General features: G+C 41.9%; 1 protein-coding gene across 6 annotated transcripts in view; it reads left to right on the plus strand.

Annotated features, from left to right (window-relative positions):
- ATL2 (atlastin GTPase 2) overlaps positions 1-19319 on the plus strand; it is a 37874-nt gene that overhangs the window by 16110 nt on the left and 2445 nt on the right. For 3 of the 6 annotated variants that reach the window (XR_011678700.1, XM_071423961.1, XM_071423974.1), the window contains exons 2-13: positions 677-954; positions 5852-5986; positions 7611-7715; positions 8438-8488; positions 10678-10734; positions 11316-11408; positions 11669-11807; positions 12641-12768; positions 14972-15028; positions 15783-15854; positions 17533-17964; positions 19200-19214. Coding sequence is in view for 5 of the 6 variants with exons in the window: in XM_071423961.1 (XP_071280062.1) it covers positions 677-954; positions 5852-5986; positions 7611-7715; positions 8438-8488; positions 10678-10734; positions 11316-11408; positions 11669-11807; positions 12641-12768; positions 14972-15028; positions 15783-15854; positions 17533-17964; positions 19200-19214 (1562 nt within the window). In the remaining variant the exon portion in view is untranslated. The remainder of the gene's footprint in view (positions 1-676; positions 955-5851; positions 5987-7610; positions 7716-8437; positions 8489-10677; positions 10735-11315; positions 11409-11668; positions 11808-12640; positions 12769-14971; positions 15029-15782; positions 15855-17532; positions 17965-19199; positions 19215-19319) is intronic. The other 3 variants (XM_071423992.1, XM_071424002.1, XM_071423983.1) reach the window with 1 other exon arrangement.

A 19319-nucleotide genomic window follows, 5' to 3' on the forward strand; every position in this document is an offset into this window, starting at 1 on the left:
TTATGGGAAGAATATGAAGCCAGAAACTGCTTCAATGGTTTTTTTTTGTTTGTTTGTTTTCTTATCCCAGAAGTGTTAGGGCATGCACATGTTCAGTAGTTTATTGTCTTGCAAATAGGGAATAGGTGTTCTGAAGTCTGTGCTGTATTGAGACTTGAAACAGTGTTGGAATTAGAGAGGAGTTTATTCATCTGGTGTTTGTTATCCGGGGCTTCCATTCTAGATCCATGGTCTTGCTTGTACCTGTTGGCAAACAAACCTGTTGACAGAAAACATTCATTTCCCCTGACACCCTTACAACAAGAAGGTGGTGATATAAAAATACCCTTTTTTAGTCCTCTTTCAAGCTTCTTTGAAATGATTCTTTTTTTACCCAGATCAAAGGTCCTTGACTTAAGATGCCTTTAAAAGGGGTTTTGAAGCTGAAAATCAGGGTTGGGTTTTTTTGTGATTCCTTAATACATAAAGATTATCTGAAAGAGAGAAGATCTGAAATACAGGCTAGACACAAAGCTGATGAAAATGGATAGGGAGCTTCTGTTGACCTCTTGGCATTCCCAAGAACATCACCCTTGCTGCTGGAGATGTAAGCCCAGCTGAAGGCTTCACAATAAAAGAAAAAGTGTTGTTCCCTAAGCTGTGCCTCACTAAAGTGTTGTCACCTGTCAATTTGCAGGTAAGCTTTATGAAGAAGAGGAGGACGATGCCCTGCCGGACTCGGATGCCCTGCCGGACTCAGATGACGAGGTGGAACTGGATAAGCCGCGCCCCATACAGATTGTCCTTGCTCATGAAGATGACCATAACTTTGAATTAGATGAATCAGCTTTGGAAAAAATCTTGCTTCAGGAACATATTAAAGATCTTAACATAGTAGTTGTGTCTGTAGCAGGAGCTTTCCGCAAAGGAAAATCTTTTTTGCTGGACTTCATGCTTAGATACATGTATAACAGGGTGAGTAGTTTGAATTTTTCCTGCAGGAGAAAAGTACTTTGGTATTTTAGTAATTTCTCTTTGTGTTTGTTAAATTGAGCATAAATATAGCAAATAAAAATTTTCTGATATATTGGGGGAGGAGAAGTCAGCTACTCTGCTTCTACACTTGAAGGAAGGGTATTTAAGTGACAGCTTTTCAATGTACCCTATCTTGCAGTTATCAAGGGAATTTATTGGTGTCCCAGTGTAAGTGGACACAAGAAGAACTTGAATAGGGAAGGGCTTTTCCAGGTGGTGACTTGGAGGAGCCTTGCTGTGACTTTATCTCCTGAAATCATATTATAGCACTCACTTGCCCACTGTTGCAAAAATAAGTCTTACCAGATAGCTAAATCTGCTTAAATATAATGTATGACAAAAAGGAGAGAGTTTCCTTTTTGCTGCTTAGAATGCATTTCTGAATGCAGTACAGGAACTTAAAATCCTTTTAAGTTATTGATTGATTAAAGCCTGATCCAAAATTTAATTTTTTCTTTTAGTTTGTAGCTTTTGGCTAGCATTGTCTTGTTTTGAGCCCTTGGCTTACATGGAGAAGGTGGCGTAGGGTGTTCTGTGAACCATACACATCTGCCTGTTACAGTTTGTGGGGTGTTTCTTTTAATCTGCTTTATGAATATTGACAGGTCAGTGTTTTGTTGCTTTTTGAAGTTCTTAGAAACTCAGAACTGATTCCTTTTTTAAAGTTCACTGTTCTTTGGAGCTAATTTGTGCTAGCTGGGTTGAGGGGAAATGAAGATGAACTCTGCAGTTACAAGAAGTATGAGAGTGCAGCAGAAAAGCTGCTGATAGTCAGCAAATGAAGATTTCCTTCTCTCAACCCCAGTGGTGCCTGTTATTGAGTTCCTCTCCCTTATTTTGCAAGAGCTGTGGAAGAAGGACCTTGAGGATAGGGTCTCAGGGTAGGAGGAATCCAGAGTAGCAAGCTGGTACTTCTAACTTCTTGAGACTCTTTTAACCTAGGGAGGAAGAAGGTTTCATTTATTATGGATGGTGTTCAAAATTAACCAAACAATAAAACCCCCACCACTCCCTGCAAACAAAGAAAAATGCAAACTCCTGCATCCAATGACCTGAGCAAGGGGCTGGGCTGGGCAGAGGTAGTGTGAGTGTCCTTTTGAAAACAGAAGGGCTCGGCTTTAAACAAATACTCTTAATTTTCAGATTGTGAAATAAAACAAACGTTCATATAGCAAAACCGATTGAAATGCTGTTTCAGCCTTGTGTATCAGGCCTCTCTGTTTCCTTTATTGTACACTTATAGAAAACTTTTCTCAGTTTTCTATAAATGTCCTTCAAAATAGCATTTGTTTCTCTTGAATTGAAGGTGAAAGCAAGCTTGCCCATCTACTCTAACAATTGTTTCTTACCAAGAGCAGAGGAGTCTTGCTCTCCATATGCTGCTTCTGGCCAGGTATTTCCATTCTGAAGATGTATGGCTTGCAGACCCTTAGTTGAGCTGATCCAACTCACTGATGCATCAGGAGACACTGTGCTTTGCTGAATTTTTTTTCTGCCAGCTCAGTGACGTAAATTGGCTTAGGGAAGGAGTTTGTCAAGCATCAGAACTGCTGCAAATTGATTGATGGGAACTGGGGGTGATGGAGGATAAATGCAACGCCTCCTCTTTGGAGCACTCTTGAGTTGTATGAAGTCAAATGATATCCTCTGCTTATCCAAATTTAGTACAGGAGGAGAGATCTTGGTACAGTACTTACTCTGAGCCCTCCATCTTTAGTCAGGCTCAATTGCAAGTCTGTATTTTCTGTGAACTAGATATTACACAGAATACTAAAGCGATTGCATTCAGTTCATGTGCCAATCAAGCAATTTTGGGCTGTCCTTTTATGTGGACATTAACATTCGTAATGAAAAACTTGCCAATAAAACCTTCAGAGTCTCATTTTCTTGTCTTAAACTGAATGCCAGAGGTCATGTGGGAAGTTGCCATTGTAAAAATCTCACTGGTGCCAGCTGTAGTCACAGGTAGGATTTTGGCATGGCAGAGGTTGATCACTGCCTTCAGAGAGGTGGACATGTCATTTCAAGCACTGATCCTTTGTGCTGTGATTACTCTTTTGAAATGGAACAGCAGCACTTGTGTACTCAGCAAGCTGCTGCAAGGATCCTGTGGTCTTAAGCTTTAGTAAGAGTTGAGTGCAGCAACACTTGTAAGTTTAGATGTAAAAGTTTATTTTTCTTATAGGAGTGTCACCTTCTTATTTTGAATTAATCCTCAAAGTGTACTGTGTATTAATGCACTAGGCAAATAAAGCTGCATTGGGCTTTTCCTTAGTGTGGAGTAAAGTTCGAGAAATTACCCTTTAGGGGGACTGAGGTAAAATTGTAGAGCAGCTTCTAGCTTGATTTCAGGTAGGAGCCTTTTTTCCCTCCTCCCATCTCCTGAATATCTTTCAAGCCAGCTTGATGGATGGATACTTAAAATACTGAGGTTTAGCTAAAGAAGATGCAGGTAACAAGAGAGGAGTGCTTCAAAGTGATGCAGAGGTCAGTCAGAAGCAGGCTTAAGTACATCATCCATAAGATGAAGCAGCTTCAGGTGAAGCTGAGCCTGTTAAAACACCAAAGTCTCCTGTGATAGGAATCACTTGTGAAATCAAATGAGGTCATATCTAGTGCTCATTGAGGGACTTGTCAAACTGTGTAGTTTTGATCTGATTTGTTACAAATAGGAGGAATACAAATAAGAATAATGTCTGGACCAAAATGGGCTAAAGTATTCTTGTAGAAAAGAAAAATGGAACATACTGAATAACAGATTCTTTTTGAAAAGTAGAAAGCTGCAGCCCATTGACAGGTACATGAGATAGGATACAGATTGTCAAACTGTATCCTGGAGTGTGCTGCAGCACAAAGCAGGCTTGGAGCTTTCATTTTTAGAGTGGTCTGTGGAAGCATAAGCATCTTCTGGGATAGAAAAACTACAGGGAAAAGCTGTTCAGGTTTTGCTTAGTGTCTCTGGTAGAGGTGTGTGTGCCTGTCAAAATAAACAAAAGAAAAAAACCCCAAACAGCCAAACCCGAACAACTGTACAGATCTGTAGAAGTCTTTACTTGCATACCTGTGTTCATTTTCTGAATTTTCATCTGCTTATCTCACCCTTGTCTGATCTAAGTAGCAGAGTTGAGTGGTGCACTGTTAGCATTTGGAAGAATGCTGGTGCAGAACTGGATTGCCTGCATGCTGCTAGGCATGAGAAAAATGTGAAGGTTTTTTCCCATCCCCCTTTAGAAATAAGCAGTTTCACTTAGTTGTTTCAAGTATTTTTATTCTGTACAGTCCCTGGGTACTCATGCTGTGTTCTGAATTGTGAAGAAATGTCTTGAGCTGTTATCTGAAAACTGCCAGTGTGGAGTCAGCAAGGTAGAGCCCAGAAGTGAATTGAGAAATCTCCACTTTGACCTTCTCAGTGGACTCTTTCCTGGCTGGTAATCTACTCTGGGCAGTTCAAGGCAATTCATTAAATGTCTCTTATGCCAGCTAGCTGTGTTCTAGCCTATGAAAGAAAGCTTTGTATACACTGAAATCCTCCATGAAAGAAGTGGCAGGCAGACAACAGTTTAACTGATGAGGGGGCTACAGAAAAACCTATCAAAGTGAAACTTCCTTGGGGTGCCTGCTCATCCTCCTTACTTGCTAGTGCATGAGCTGCATTTCTGGGTTAGGTATGCTCATATAATGGCTGAATTCTTGTGGGTGAGCTGCTGCTCTGCCTTGTCTGTCCTTGAAGACCTCATTACAATTCCATCAGCCAGGAATGTTAGCTGCCAACTGTACTCACCTCTCAGATAGCTTCTCAGCTCTAATATGGGTGGGTTGATTGGCATCTATCAAACTCTTAAACTGACCTTTTCTTTGTAACTGGCAAGTATAGACTGTGAATCTTTCGGTTGTTGTCTGTTCTCTGTGGCTTCTGCAAGATGGCACTGGGAGTCTGGTGCTGGCTTCTGTTAGTGCAGGGACTCAAATGCTTGCCCAGCTGTTAGTGAGGGGGAAGGGAGAGGATTAGGTTAAGATCAGGTGTTTTGAATCTTGCTGAAGTTTAGCTGTTCCTGAGTTGAAATATCTGCTGTGACTGTGTTCACAGGGGTTCTTGGATGAGGGAAGAGACGAGGATGTTGACTCTCTGATTAGAAGGCTTGATTTATTATTTTATTATATATATATATATATATATATATATATATATATATATATATATAACATTATCACTATACTAAAAAGAAATGGAAAGACAGGTTTCTTTAGATGCTAACTAAGCTAAGAATAGAAAAGAAAAAAATTATAACAAAGGTAGCTCTCTCGGACTCTGTCCGAGATAGCTCGGTCCTTGATTGGCCATTAATTATAAACATCTGAGATGGGCCAATCACAGGTGGAGCTGTTGCATTCCACAGCAGCAGATAACCATTGCTTACATTCTGTCTCTGAGGCTTCTTAGCTTCTCAGAAGGAGAAATCCTAAAGAAAAGATTTTTAGTGAAAAGATGTCTGCGACAATCTGCTGTTGTGTTTGAGCAGAGTTTTCTCAGCTGTGAGAGTGGAACTGGTGGACAAAACTGTGCTGTTCTCAATATCTCTGAGTGCTGGAGACTCAAAAAATTTGCACTTATGTTTCAGTGACTAAAAAGTTGTACAGCCACTCTAATACATGGGGTTGCTTTGTGGATGATCTTGAAACACAGCAGAGTAGCACTGTTGTAATATTTTGTGTAGTGTTGTCGGCTGGCTCTGAGGAAAATGAAATAACAGTGTGGAAGTCTGCTAAAACATAGCATGTTAAAAAAAATAGAAATCTCCTCCTTGGTTTTACATAAGTTTTTCCTTTTGTTTTGTAGACTTCTCCTTGTTGGATAGGTGGAAACACGGAGCCATTGACCGGATTTACATGGAGAGGTGGATGTGAACGGGAAACCACTGGCATTCAGATTTGGAGTGAAGTGTTTGTAATTGAAAAACCTAATGGAACAAAGGTGAGTGCTTAACTTACCTTGATTTACTCAAGGTCTCCTTTGCAGGAGTTGTAGGCTTCCTGGTTTGGTTGTGTAATGGGTTGGTTTTTTTTGGTTTGATGTTTTTTGGTTTTTTTTTAATAAACCAGAGGGGCTGTGGATGCCCCATGTGGGAGGTGTTCCTGGTCAGGTGCAGTGGGGCTCCAAGCAACCTGGTCTAGTGGAAGGTGTCCCTGCCTTTGGCAGAGAGATTGGAATAAGATTATTTTTAGAGGTCCCTTTCAGCCTAAACTGTTTTTATCATTCTAAAACTTTTAAATAGGATTTTTGCCTCTGTGTATACTTTTAATGTCATGGATTTCATGGCTGCTGTTTGGACATTGGTTGCTTTCCTTTGCACTGAGCAGCTGTGTAACATATCTGGAAACTGTTACCAGTGTAAAGCTGGAGATTGATTCTTACAACCCAGCAGAAAACTTCAACAATAGTCTCATTCTGAGTACTTTGTTTTGGCAAAATCTGCCCTGTCCAGGCTGCTGGGTGGGTTATCCTGGGGATGTTGTAAATCTGTAATGGCTATAAATACCACTTACAGGCAAATGCTGGGGGGAAAAGCTCTGTAACACACGCTGTTCTTTGAAGGGTGAGAATATGTTCTAGCTGTGTTCTAGTAAAGTGTAGTGCATGGCTGTAAGTACTTCAGGGTCTGGAAGCTGGTCCTTCCATATAATTTTAGCAAGCAGTCTATAAAAAAGGACTAAGTCTAACAGTGAGAAAAAAGCACTAACTTGATTCTTTTTTAACTCAAGTCAGTTTGACTGCAAAGTGTACTTGGAGGTGTTTATGCTGAAACAAAGTGTTAATGTCATTAATAAATATTTACTCCACAGTAGTGGTGATGATCTTGAACTATTTGTGTTCTGATCCATTGGTTTTAGGTTATTTAAATTTCATACCCTTTCCATTTGCAAAGGAAACATCTGATGCCCAATCTGTGGGACATGGATTTTAAAAATAGTGGCTTAGTGGTGTTTAACAAATTTCACAGCTAACCAAACATTTCTCTGGTTAAAAACCAGTTATGTGTGAATCTGCTTATGCTTTGGGAACAAATCACTCACTTGTTCTTGCTTCTCAATGGGAAGGAGAAGGGAAGTGTAGCACATCTCAAAGATGGGAGTTCGACTGATAAACTTTTTTCATTAATATCACTTCCTTTCTTGTTGTTCCAGCAGACAGTATCAATTATCTTGTTTTCTGCTGAAAATAATTATCTTAATATATATATGTGTATTTATAAGTAGCATCTTACTCTTAGCTCTAATAAACTATGTGAGATCTGCAGCTGAGGCTGGTGTTCTTCCAGTGAAGGAGAGCTGTCAGTTGGTCTGCATGGCACCCCCACGGGGCCAGGGAGGGCTGTTTCTCTGGGAGAAGGTAGCCAGGCAAGGCCAGAGGCTGATGGCAGGGCCCTCTGGCTGCTGCTCACTCAGCTGTGGGTGTGTGTAGTCATGTGCAGGGAGCTGGCTGAGGTTTCTTCAGCAGGCACAGGGGCAGGGACTTGAAACAGACCTGATCCCAGTGGCCAGGAGTGTGGAAGTGTCCATGATCTGGTTAACTGCTGCTCTTCTTTCAAACTCTGCAGGTTGCTGTACTACTCATGGATACCCAAGGTGCCTTTGATAGCCAATCCACTATCAAAGACTGTGCAACAGTTTTTGCCCTGAGCACCATGACGAGCTCTGTCCAGGTGAGAATATCCCTGCTGGCAAATAATGGCAGAACCCTCTATCCTGAACATGCCAAGAATATATCCTGAGCCACACTTGGAAAGTTCACCTGCATATCTTCCTCCATCTCTGATTTAAAATTCCATACTTATTCTCAGTGTGGTACATAAACTACCCAAGTTACTGTGTGGAATCAAGGTTATGCAAGGCCAGGCTGCGTTAAATTGCTGACAGAACTGGGAAATCCCCTTCCCCCCCAAGATGTCAAAGTAGCAACTGCTTCTTTACAGATGTGTTACAGAATCTTTTTAAGGCTGTAGATACAGTTTAGGGTGACAGTATGCTGTGATCAGCCAAACTTTAAATTGCTGCTTATGTTCAAGTGTCAATTAAACTCCTGAGAATTTGCTATACTCAAAACTACTTCTAAGTTTGTGCCTTAGAAGTGCCAAAAGTGAGCAGGCTTTTGGGGGGTGACAAGTGACTTTCTTCAGACATGCCACAACCTAAAAGGAGCAGGACTATGTAGAGCTGTCCCGTGGAGTTGGCTCTGGTGAATAATTTTTGAATAAGGAGGTAACTTTTGTTTGAGATGTGTTCTGTGACACCTTTCTACTTGCTGACTTTTGGGTAGTTAGACTTTTGCTGGAGGGAGCAAAAATACTCAATGTGAGAAAGAGACTATATGAATGTAAGACAGTGGTTTCATGTGACACTGTAATTCTCTGACTGTCTCTTGCAGGTATACAACTTGTCTCAGAATATTCAGGAAGATGACCTTCAGCACTTGCAGGTAGGAATATGGTGAATTTATGTTAATCTGCTTCCAAACTGATAGTCTTGACAATGTTCTAGAAGTTACTGTTCATGTAACTGACTTGGGAGCTGTTGCTTCATGTAAAACACTGAATTTGACCTGATACTAAAACTGGTCCAATCTGTAAAAACTGTGTTTGCATCAACTCCATGATGCTACTGTGCCAATGTAGAGGTAAAATAGTATGAGCTTCTAATCTGGCTGATTCTTTTAATGTCTGTTCTCTGTATTGCAAGTTCTGAAATTCCTGAGAAAATGAGAAAGGAAAATGATTTATGGAAATCCTTAATGGTGAAATTCCAGTGCTACATGTTTTTCCTAAAATAGGAAAATGGATGTTGTTTCATAACCAGTTTGTAAGGAAGTGTTGGAGTTTGGGTCAGGCCAGAAAGAGTCTTCTGCCCAGAAGCCATCTCTGTTTTTTCAGCTGAGAAAAACTTCTGCAGAGTTTTATTCTGCTTAGAAATAAAAGCAGGAGAATGTCTTCTCTTCACCATGGGGTTTTTATCCTCTAATGCAACATCATGTCATGGTCAAAGGCCACTGAATTATGGCTTCATGTGAATGGTGCAAGAACATTATCTCCTTAACTTAAAACCTGTAGCTTTAGAGAGTAGCTTGTGTGTTACCAAATGCCAAGGCCATGACCTTGTCACAGCTTAAAACTGTTCTGTGTGTCTTCAGTGCTGCAGCAGAGTGGCTGCCAATGCTGGAAGTAAAAGAGCACTAACTAAAAGTAGTCTTATGCAGGTGTTCTCAATTAGCAGGGTTGTATCACTGGGCCCATACTCCCCACACCCCCCAAAAAACCCAACTGAGCTGTGAAAACAAAAAAAAAATAAATCTGTAGATCATTATTTGAAAGCCAGGCTTCCCTTGAGGCTTTGGTCCTTTAAGAGACTCGGTGTAATCTGAATAAAACAATGTATCTTTGTTCTCCTGGAGGGTGAGATTTGAAGGAAGGAAGGGCAGGATGATAAAAACGAGCACTGGGTAGGGGACACCCATGCATTTAGAGTTGCAGCAGGCAATCATGATCTAAGGGAAGGAAATTCTGAATTTCTGTTTTAACAGGAATTTATGTAATTGTAAAGTACTGTTAGTCTCTGACTGCCTTTTTCAGGGAGAGACTGAAAAAAGCAGTCAGAGACTGCTCATTTACCTCATTCCCTTCCTTTAGCAGGGAAGTGAATGAGGTAAAGAGTTCGGGTCAAAGAAGCCAGACTCTTGTGGATGCTTGGCCACTTCACAACTGCTTTTGCTCAGGGTGACAAGGGCTTGGAAATTAAGCTGTGTTAAATTAGTCTTGTAAGTTCCCAGGTGCTCTTGTGATCAACACCAGAACTGCCCTTTGAGCCATAATTTGCCTGAGGCCCTCCAGGAGTTAGTTTAATGCAGAATAATGATTGCCTGGCACTGGAGAGTTCTGGTGTGCTTCCATTGTCTCAGCCTGCAGTATCTGTAAGGAGGCTGGCATCGATCAAGCCCTGCCAGTATTGACCTGTGCTGAAGCAGCCAGCACAGTCCCTAATTCCTGGTCTTGTGGGTGGTTTGGCCTGCTCAGGCCAGCAAGGAATGCTGCTGGTGTTAAAGATGGTGGAAGCACTCAGAGGAAGACAGCTGATACTTGCCTTTTTACTGGAGGGAAGGAACAATAATTAGTTAAGGTCACGAGCTGAAGCAGAGATCTGAGAAGCTGCTGAACTTGGCTTGTATTTAAATGTCTGATATACTGGCTAGAGCCAAGTTCCCTGGGATTTCCAGGAATAAACCTTTTGTGGGAAGTAAGGGGCAAATGTTAGTCAGGCTCACCTCCTTAGCTTAGGAAGCAAGTGTTGGAAGCTGACTTGGTGAGAAATGCAGCCAGCTTTTCTCTGAGAATAGCCTACAAGCCACCCACTTAAAACTGCAGTGTGTTGACAGTTCAGGAATGGCACTGTGAAGCCTGTGGGAATCATGTCTCCTACCTGAATCTTATTGAGGGTTGGTATACTCCTTATTGAGGTTTGTTTGCCATTCTCAACCTGTAGTAAGATGTAAGATTGAAACCTATCATAAGATATAAGATTGAATGCTTTATTACTTTTTAGTGACGTAATAGAATATTTCACAGCAGAAAAATGTGTTTTCTATATGGCACATCCTTACACTGTTCTTTCTCTCAGTTGTTTACAGAATATGGAAGACTAGCTATGGAAGAAATCTACCAAAAGCCGTTTCAGGTAACTATGTGTTAGATGGATTTAAGCAGTTTAATGTGTAGAAAATGAGCTCAGGATAATTTCTGCAGATAAATTAGTTGGGCTGAAGGTAACCAGTTCTTTGCAAGACTAATTTTCCTTCACTATTGCCACATGGCTTTGCAAAAACACAATAGAAAAATGCTGAAGAGGATCACATTTTGAGCAAGTATATCTTTGTTCTTGAGTTATAAGGCATAAGAGGAATCAAAATGTCAAGTGATATGCAGGTGTTAAGGAGAAAAATTTTGTGCTGCCTTCTTTTTTATTACTCTGAGATATGGTTAGTCCTTGCTGGTGGTAGATGGTTCTGAGAAAAGGTCCTGTTTGGTGGTGGGTGTTCTGTTCAGTTGGTTTTTTAAGCAAGCGATCACTTGCACCACAGAGCTGCTACATTTAGAGCAACCAAATATACCAAAAAACTTACATAGTATCCTTGCTTGTAATCTATAATGCATTTAATTTTAGAGCAGCCAAATACTTAAAATAATCACACATGTGATAGAATATTCAACCTTAGGAATGATGCAAACCATTCACTGCTGTTGTTCTTCCTGTTGCAGACATTAATGTTCTTAATTAGAGATTGGAGTTATCCTTATGAACATGCATATGGCTTGGAAGGAGGAAAAAAGTTCCTAGAGAAAAGATTGCAGGTAAGTTATCTTCAGTAGTCCTGTTCTGATCTTCTAAGTGACACTTTGCTGTCAAGACAATGATGCATCATGAGCTGGCTCCTTGTGCTAATAAAATACATTTGTGGTATTTCTACTTATAGGCAAAGTTGACATTATTAGGTTCAGAAATAAAAGCTTAAACACACTTTTGTGCTCTTACTGCTTTTAAGAAGATGGTTGATCTTAACTGCAGTGCTGTAAAACTGGTAGCAGTTCTTAATGCCTCTTTTTTCCTTCAGGTAAAGCAAAACCAACATGAAGAGCTACAGAATGTAAGGAAGCATATTCACTCCTGTTTCAGTAATCTTGGGTGTTTCCTGTTGCCCCACCCTGGTCTTAAAGTTGCAACAAATCCAAATTTTGATGGGAGATTGAATGGTAGGAAGCTTTTCATTTTGTGTTTCTTGATTCAGATCACTGAGTTTGTTTTTTTACATGATGAAAGTTAAGCACTGTAATGGTTAGCTATTGAAATGCCTGACTGGAAAATTTAGGGCTAAAAGGTGAAGCTGCAGAATTTAGAAATGTGCATTGTGTGTTCTTTTTAGTGGTTAAAACTAGAGGAATTAAGCAGGGAGAGGGAATGGATATCTTTGTGTCTAGCTGTTCATTGTAATCTGATAACTTGAGACATGCTTAAAGGTCATTAAATGGAGATTCCAAAGATAACTAAGGGCTCCAGAGGGCAGAATTCCCAAGATTAAAGACTTTACTTTCTGGAAAGGCTTTTCTCTAAGAACTTGCTGAACCACAGGTCAGCTCTGAAATGGCTGAAATAAAAGCCACAGGGTTCTGCTGCTGCAGAATGAGAGGCAGTCAGGATTCCTCCAAGGGATGTGTGTTCCCCAACGGAGGGAATGCATCAGGATGGCAAAAGCTGTAACAGTGAGTTACAGTGGTGGGGTGGCAGCCCCTGCTGTGCTGAGGGCACACACCTGTGAGGTCATTGTGCATTGGTGTAATTGGGGAAATGCACTTAAAATATTGAAAGGACAGTGACACCTTGTTCTCCCAGTTAGGATTGGTACATTAGGAGTAGTTGGAATTTACTGAAGCTATATTATGTATGTAAGCCTTTAAATACCTTAAAAATGCAGTTCAGAGTTGTGGTGTTGTAGATTTAGAAGGATTGTGGGCTATCAGTGTTCCTTTAGGATATACAAGATCGAAAACTAACCACCTTTTTCTTGAAATTGATTGAATTTTACTAGATATAGATGAGGATTTTAAGAATGAACTGCGGAATTTGATACCGTTACTGCTTGCCCCTGAAAACTTGGTAGAAAAAGAGATTAGTGGATCCAAGGTGACCTGTAGAGATCTTGTAGAATACTTCAAGGTAAGCAAACTCATACTAATTATTTCTGTTAATAGCTTAAAAGTCAGTATTCTAATTTTAGGCCATGTTGTTCCCAGAGAAGATAAGATATCTAGGCTGACACTCGCTGATCAGCTCACTTTTATTTTCATTTCATTACTCTGACTTTCCAGAACTGGCACACTACTTCCTAACAGTACAGCTCTTTGCAAGCTACTGTTAGCCAAATTTGTGGGTTGGTGGCTTTTATTTTCCTCTCTGTGAGTAGGCTGAAATAGCTCAAGCTTATTAGGTATTTTTTTTCCTACTTTGAAATCCCAGTTGGGTTTTTTTTTGTTTTGGTTATTTTGAATTAAAATAGGTCTCATGTAGTTTTTACAGATAGAAAAAGAGCTCTTAAACTGCTAGGTATGCAATGAAAATTTCAGATACTCCCTTTCTGGATTTTTAATATGCAAGGAAGGTGCTTTCTAAACACTTGCATGTGTAGCACCACTGTGCTCTGTAATATTTATGCAGGATACTCACAGCTGTTAGTCTTGAACTTTTTTGGTATCATGGTGACACCAGCAGAAATGTGATAACATAATCTCTGCATCACCAGGGATTGGTCTGGTGTGTGTAGCCTTATTTTTTTTTTTCCTTTGGAATTGGAACGACTTAGACAGTTGCCTTGGTGGGAATGATGCCACTGTCTCCTAAAGACAGGAATTGCTACTTTGGGGGTAGAAAGGTTGGGCTGATGTTATGAAACAAGCTATGCAAGGAAGGAATTTGAGACCAGAGCTCATTTAACTTCACTTTGTAAAACAAAGTAACTTTTTGAAGGAAAGACGTGGTATGGGATGCAGAAGTGATGGCTGTTCTGGCAAGTGTAAAATCAGCACGGCAGCATGGAGGTTCATGCTTGCACTCTGCTTTTTGCTCCAGTTTACATGGAGCAAAAAGCAGAGTTTTTTGCTGTTTACATGCTTGCACTCTGCTTTTTGCTCCAGTTTTTCTCTAGTAGGACCCACTCAGGTACAGTGCAGGGAGGGCATGTTCAGAAGCAGTTTAGAAAGGACTGCATCCTAAAAACCCAAGTGTAAAACCTCTACTGGAAAGCTGATTTGCATCCTGTATCCATCTGGGGAGCAGTGCTGTGGGGTGCTGCAGAAATGCCATGCTTATGTAACTAAAGAGGACTGCTCCCTTGGGACTGTGCATCTGAAGCTGAGATTGTGAGGCCTGAGTTGGGAACTGTAGGGCTTTTACTTGGAGGAAATAGCTACAGAAGCCAGGAGGGTGTCAAGGGAACAGAGTCCTGTATAATTCTATATGTTTTTGTAGGTTGTTCTGCAACCTAGAGCATTGAGTACATGGGGACCCTGATAACCTTGTTCTCTCCTCCCTTGGAGCAGGAAATCCTCAGGCCAGAGGCTTGCAGCCAGGGCAGGGAGGGAAGGCAGCAGTGGTAAGAAGAGAGTGAGGACAGACCCCCCTCAAGGGGCTGAGAGTGGCCTTGCTGGTGTAACTTGCACAGCTTGTCCAAGGCCCTGGAATGGCTGCTGCTGCCTGCTGTGCCCCACTTCCCTGTCCCCAGGAGCTGTGCCAGGGGCCAGCTTGTGGGGGCTGGACAAGAAATGAAGTGTGTGTTCTCTTCCAACCCCCTGAAACCCTGGGGAAAGAAAGGACCCCTGAGGATAAGTGGGGTGGGGCACAGTGGGATAGGCTGCCTGCTTAGCTTCTGGAAGTGTTTTGTCTGCTCAGCTCTGTCTGTACAAAGTGCCTTGATCTGGTTTTTTTTTCCTCCTACGCTTCAGTAGATCAAGGCATGTGGGGAAATGTAAATATTGGTTCTCCCAGCACAGGGGTAAATTTGAGCCAACCTCTTGCCAGAAAGGCTGGGATAGTCATCTCCACTCTTTTGTTATGGGTGAAGATTCCCTGTCTAGCAAAGACCTTATGTATTTGAGGGAGTAGAAACCTGCTGTCAAAACCTGTCACATCTTGGGACAGTGGTGGTGTCTCCTCAGGATGCTCTGCTGCCCTGCTGGGCCCCAGTCTCAGGCATAGGAAAGTGAGGGGGGAAAATTGCCAGACTTCTGTGAAGAAAATTGCATAATTTAGTATTCAGCACTATTACAGAGAAATAATCTGTGCTCTTTGTATCATCCCTCATTTCTTATTCTCCTCAAACATAAATGTTTAGAAAAATAAACTCTTTTTTCCCCCTCCCATTTAGGCTTACATTAAAATCTATCAAGGAGAGGAGCTACCTCATCCAAAATCTATGCTGCAGGTATTTTATTTTCTTTCACATAATCTGATTAGATGATGTGTACTTTATAAGTTCTTTTCAACTGAAGAACCATGACTGCTGTGGGCCTGAGTCTCTCCCCCGCAGCTGTAGTTCTGGAATGATCTGTGTGCTTTGAAAGCCACCTGAACTGTGATGGTTGGGTACTTTTCCCTCAGTTTCATCAACCAAATGAAATTAAATCAACCAAATAGAGCTGGGGTCTGTCTGGTTGGTTGGGTTTTTTAGCTGCTTTACTGTCTAAACATTGTTTTCCTGTAACTTGCTGTTTGGCTGGGAGATATCCAGAAAAGGACATCTTGCAGCTTTAACTACAATAATTGTCCCTGACATGATACAGGTAGAAAATAAGACTTAAATTCTTAACAAACTTGACAATTACCATTTACACCAAAACTGTACATCTGTAATGTAGAAATAATCCCAGATTCCTTCTTTCCTCTTGGGTACTGGAAGTAATCCAGTACCAGGATTAAAATATAATAGTTTAATGACCCTTATGTATTTATTAACAGTAGAGCATTCAGAGGAGATTGCTCATGATGAAAAGCCTGTAGGAGAAAGCTGAAGAAAGGCAGCAATATGTTTTAATGTCTGTTGCTAAACTTCTCTTATTTTTGTGTGGCCTTTTCCTGGCCATCAGGAGTTCTGGAGGTTTTGGGGGTATGTTTGGAGTGCAGTGCTGTGTAAAACCTGGGAATGCTGTGAATGACACAGGATGCTCCATGTTTTCTAGGCAACAGCTGAGGCGAACAATCTTGCTGCTGTGGCAGGAGCAAAAGACTTGTACAGCAAAGGCATGGAGCAGGTATGATGGCATAGCCTTTCCTAAACACTTACATGCAAACACAGGCCTTCAGCTTCCATGGTGACCTCTCTGTGTGAGCACTTCAGTGGGGGAAGGTGATTCAGGGCCAGGACTTGTGTGTTTTCTGCACTCTGAGCCTGGGTGTGATGCTGGGGAGGTCTGAGAATGGTTGTGTGTGCAGGATTCCCACCTGTTAGTTTCCTCTGTGGCTCTTCACAGGCATCTCAAAACCCTGTGGCACGAAATGCACAAGCAGGTGAGCAGACATTTGTTGTGTCAGGCTTGCACAGGGGTGGAATTCTAGTTCTGTAGTCTCATGCTTCTGAATTCTGGCCATTCATTAGCTGTAAAATGCAAGCATTGAAGTGATTCAAAAGTTTAAAGAAACCCCTTTGAATACCAGAATTACTTTGAAAAACCTGTGTATGTAATTTCCCACTTGCTTCTTCTCTTGAAGATAGTGATCTGATATGATTCTAGGCTGAATGCTGGATGGATTTCATACTTTGATGTAGTGGTAGGCAAGGTTTTATCATAGGAAATTCTGAAAACCATTACCTGTCTCGTAAAGCTTAACAGGACTGTGCTTATTGTGAAACTGTTCAACCAGAAAGACCAGTAGGTGTGAGAACATGCTACAAACATAGCTCCCCATTAATTAGGCTAATTGTGGTCTTAATTGCTGAAGTAGTTGTTTTGAAATTAAAGTAAGACCTAGTGCTAGTGGCAGACAAGCCAGTTCCATTTGTTAGCAGGCTGTTTGGAGAATGCTCTGCTGGTTTAAGGGAACTCCTCTATTTCCATTTTGGAAAATGTCTTGAAATAGTAAATGTGTTGTTTATAATAAGTGCCAAGTCTGCCTTCCAAACTTGAATCTTCAATGGTTGTTGAGACTCTGTAGCTGTAAGGTTTCTAACTTGGAGCAGGGAATAAACAGAAACAGATGTTCTTTTAAACAGACTGTTTCCATAGTAATGTTCCCCAGTACTGTATATTTTTATATCTCTGTAGAGATATGCACAAATTATGGAATAGTTTTTTATCCAGATGTCTCATATGATGTTCTTGATCTGACACAGCTCTGAAACTTCTATTTTTAAGAACAGAAGTGGGAACTCTTTGGATTTAAAACTCAATTATGTAAAGGTAGTTCTTGCTGCAGCTTCTGAGTTGTCCTCATGAACCAAAGCCCTCCTTTGCTGAGTGTGCATAACCAAAATACTGTCCCCCTAATGACCTGAAATGTAAGGAACAACAGGTGCAGTGTCACAGAGTATAAGAAAACAGTGGCAGTTATTTGTGTGGTGGCCTCTTGATCCCTCTGCAGCTCCTGGTGTTTAACATGCTCTGGGCAATGTGAAAAATCTGTTCCGAAGGGTGAGACTGGTAGGCATTTTCCAGGGAGTTTTGGTGGATGTGGAGAACTTCATTTTGGGAAAAAGCAGGGATGTGTGTGTGTGGCTGTTGTCCTGTCCTTCTGGGCTTGCCTGAAGAGAACAGTGGAAGCATGAGTTCAGTCCTGTGCTGTGGGTCTGGGTGTGGTTGGATGGGTGAGGCTCCTGCCCTGCCAGGATCCAAAATACCTTTGGATGGGCCTGGGGCTCCCAGAGCCGAGGGGGGCAGCGAGGGGCAGGTGCTCTCTCAGGGTGTGATTCCATGGTGTCTGCTTCTCCCTCAGGTGTGTGGGGGAGATAAGCCTTACATTGCCCCGTCGGACCTGGAGCAGAAGCACCAGGATTTCCGCGAGAGCGCCATCCGCCAGTTCCGCTCCGTCAAGAAGATGGGAGGGGAGGAGTTCTGCCGGCGCTACCAGGAACAACTGGAAGTGGAAATCGAAGAGATCTATGCAAACTTTGTGAAGCACAACGATGGCAAAAACATCTTTTATGCTGCTCGTACCCCTGCCACTCTATTTGCAGTCATGTTTGCCATGTACATAATCTCAGGACTGACTGGGTTCCTTGGCATGAACTCCATAGCTGCCCTGTGTAATCTCGTGCTGGGGATGGCTCTTATATCGTTTTGTACTTGGGCATACGTTAAGTACTCTGGGGAATTCAGAGAAGTTGGAACAGCCATTGATCAGATCGCTGAAGCTATATGGGAACAGGTTGGTATCTGTCTTTATTGCAAAATCTTGCTGTCTTGAGCAGACATATCAAACAGCTTCTGTTCAGTGCTGAGAGGGAAAAGCTGCTCTAGACCTAATAGAGAATGCTAGTGCTGCCAAAGGGAAAATCTGCTCAGTAGTGTGACTGCTCTCTTCAGGAGCAGATGCTGCACACAAGGAACGTTAAATAAGCTTAGGATATTATCAAAGAAGTGCTGCTTAAGGTGCAGAAGGTTACTTAGGCGGTAAAGGGGATTCTTCAAAACTCTCTTTCCTTATTCAGAGCAAGGAATTGATTAGTCCTTGGAGAGAACTGGCTGAGTGATGGGTTTCAGCAGCTGCTACCAGAGGGTGCACAGCAGGTTTCGTCCATCAGGGAGACTTGTGCTGTTTGTGACAGCTTCAGTGGCTGCAACTGCTGTTTGCAAGGAATACTCAACAAATTCCTAAAAGGAAAGATGTGAGTGTAAGGACAGCAGAGATGGAGGACAAAACTTTCTGCATAGAGATTTTACTGCCTGAACTCAGTTGATACAGCTGTGCCAGTAAGGCAAATGTAGAGAATTCCTGACCAGTGGTTTTTGGAGCATTCTGACTAGCTCTGTCCCGTGCCAGCAGAAGGGAATCACTTTCCTGCTGTTGTTATTGGAAATAAAGGGTGCACTGAGCTTATCTGGGGTGACATTAAAGTGTGTCCTGTGAGGCATGAGCAGATAACTAACTGGAGCCTTCTGCACAGATGCTTGCTTCCACAGCTGGAAAATTCCTGTGTTCAAGGCTGATCCTAGGCACTGGTACACTAGGCCTGTCTGAGCAACCTGCTGAGGGTCCCAGTCAGGTTTTGAGTTACACTGGAGCAGAAAAAATGGATTCTTAAAACTAGGGAAATGAGCATCAGTAAATAAATTGGTAGCTAAATCTTGAGTAAGCACCACTCATCAGTGATTAAAATTGAGGCTCTCCAGTAGTAATGGAGCTGCTGCTGCACAGAATGCTTGGTTTGGCTGCTACCTTCCCTGGGAGGGGGAGAGCTTGGCTTATGCTGGCAGGAGCTTGCCACTTGGGGGCTGGAGGAAGGTGGTCTCCAAAAGCCCTCAGCAGTGTTGCTGTTAGAGCTGCACATCACCAGCAATATGCAAAGCACTGCAGGTCCTGTCTGAGTCACTCTGATTAAATACTCATTCTTGCTGTTGATTTTTCTGAATCTCTGCCTTTCTTTTCCCTCCTTGCTTCAGAGGAATCCCAGGAAGGTGAGAAGTTACTGGCAATCAGGTTTTTTTTTGTTTTTCTGAACTTGATTGAGTTTCTGCTGTGTTGTGAGAGCCATTTTTCCTAACAGCTGAATTCGTGTTTTA

Source organism: Agelaius tricolor, unplaced genomic scaffold (genome assembly GCF_023055355.1).
Source record: "Agelaius tricolor isolate 1412-34295 unplaced genomic scaffold, bAgeTri1.0.p SCAF_1, whole genome shotgun sequence".
Taxonomy (NCBI): domain Eukaryota; kingdom Metazoa; phylum Chordata; class Aves; order Passeriformes; family Icteridae; genus Agelaius; species Agelaius tricolor.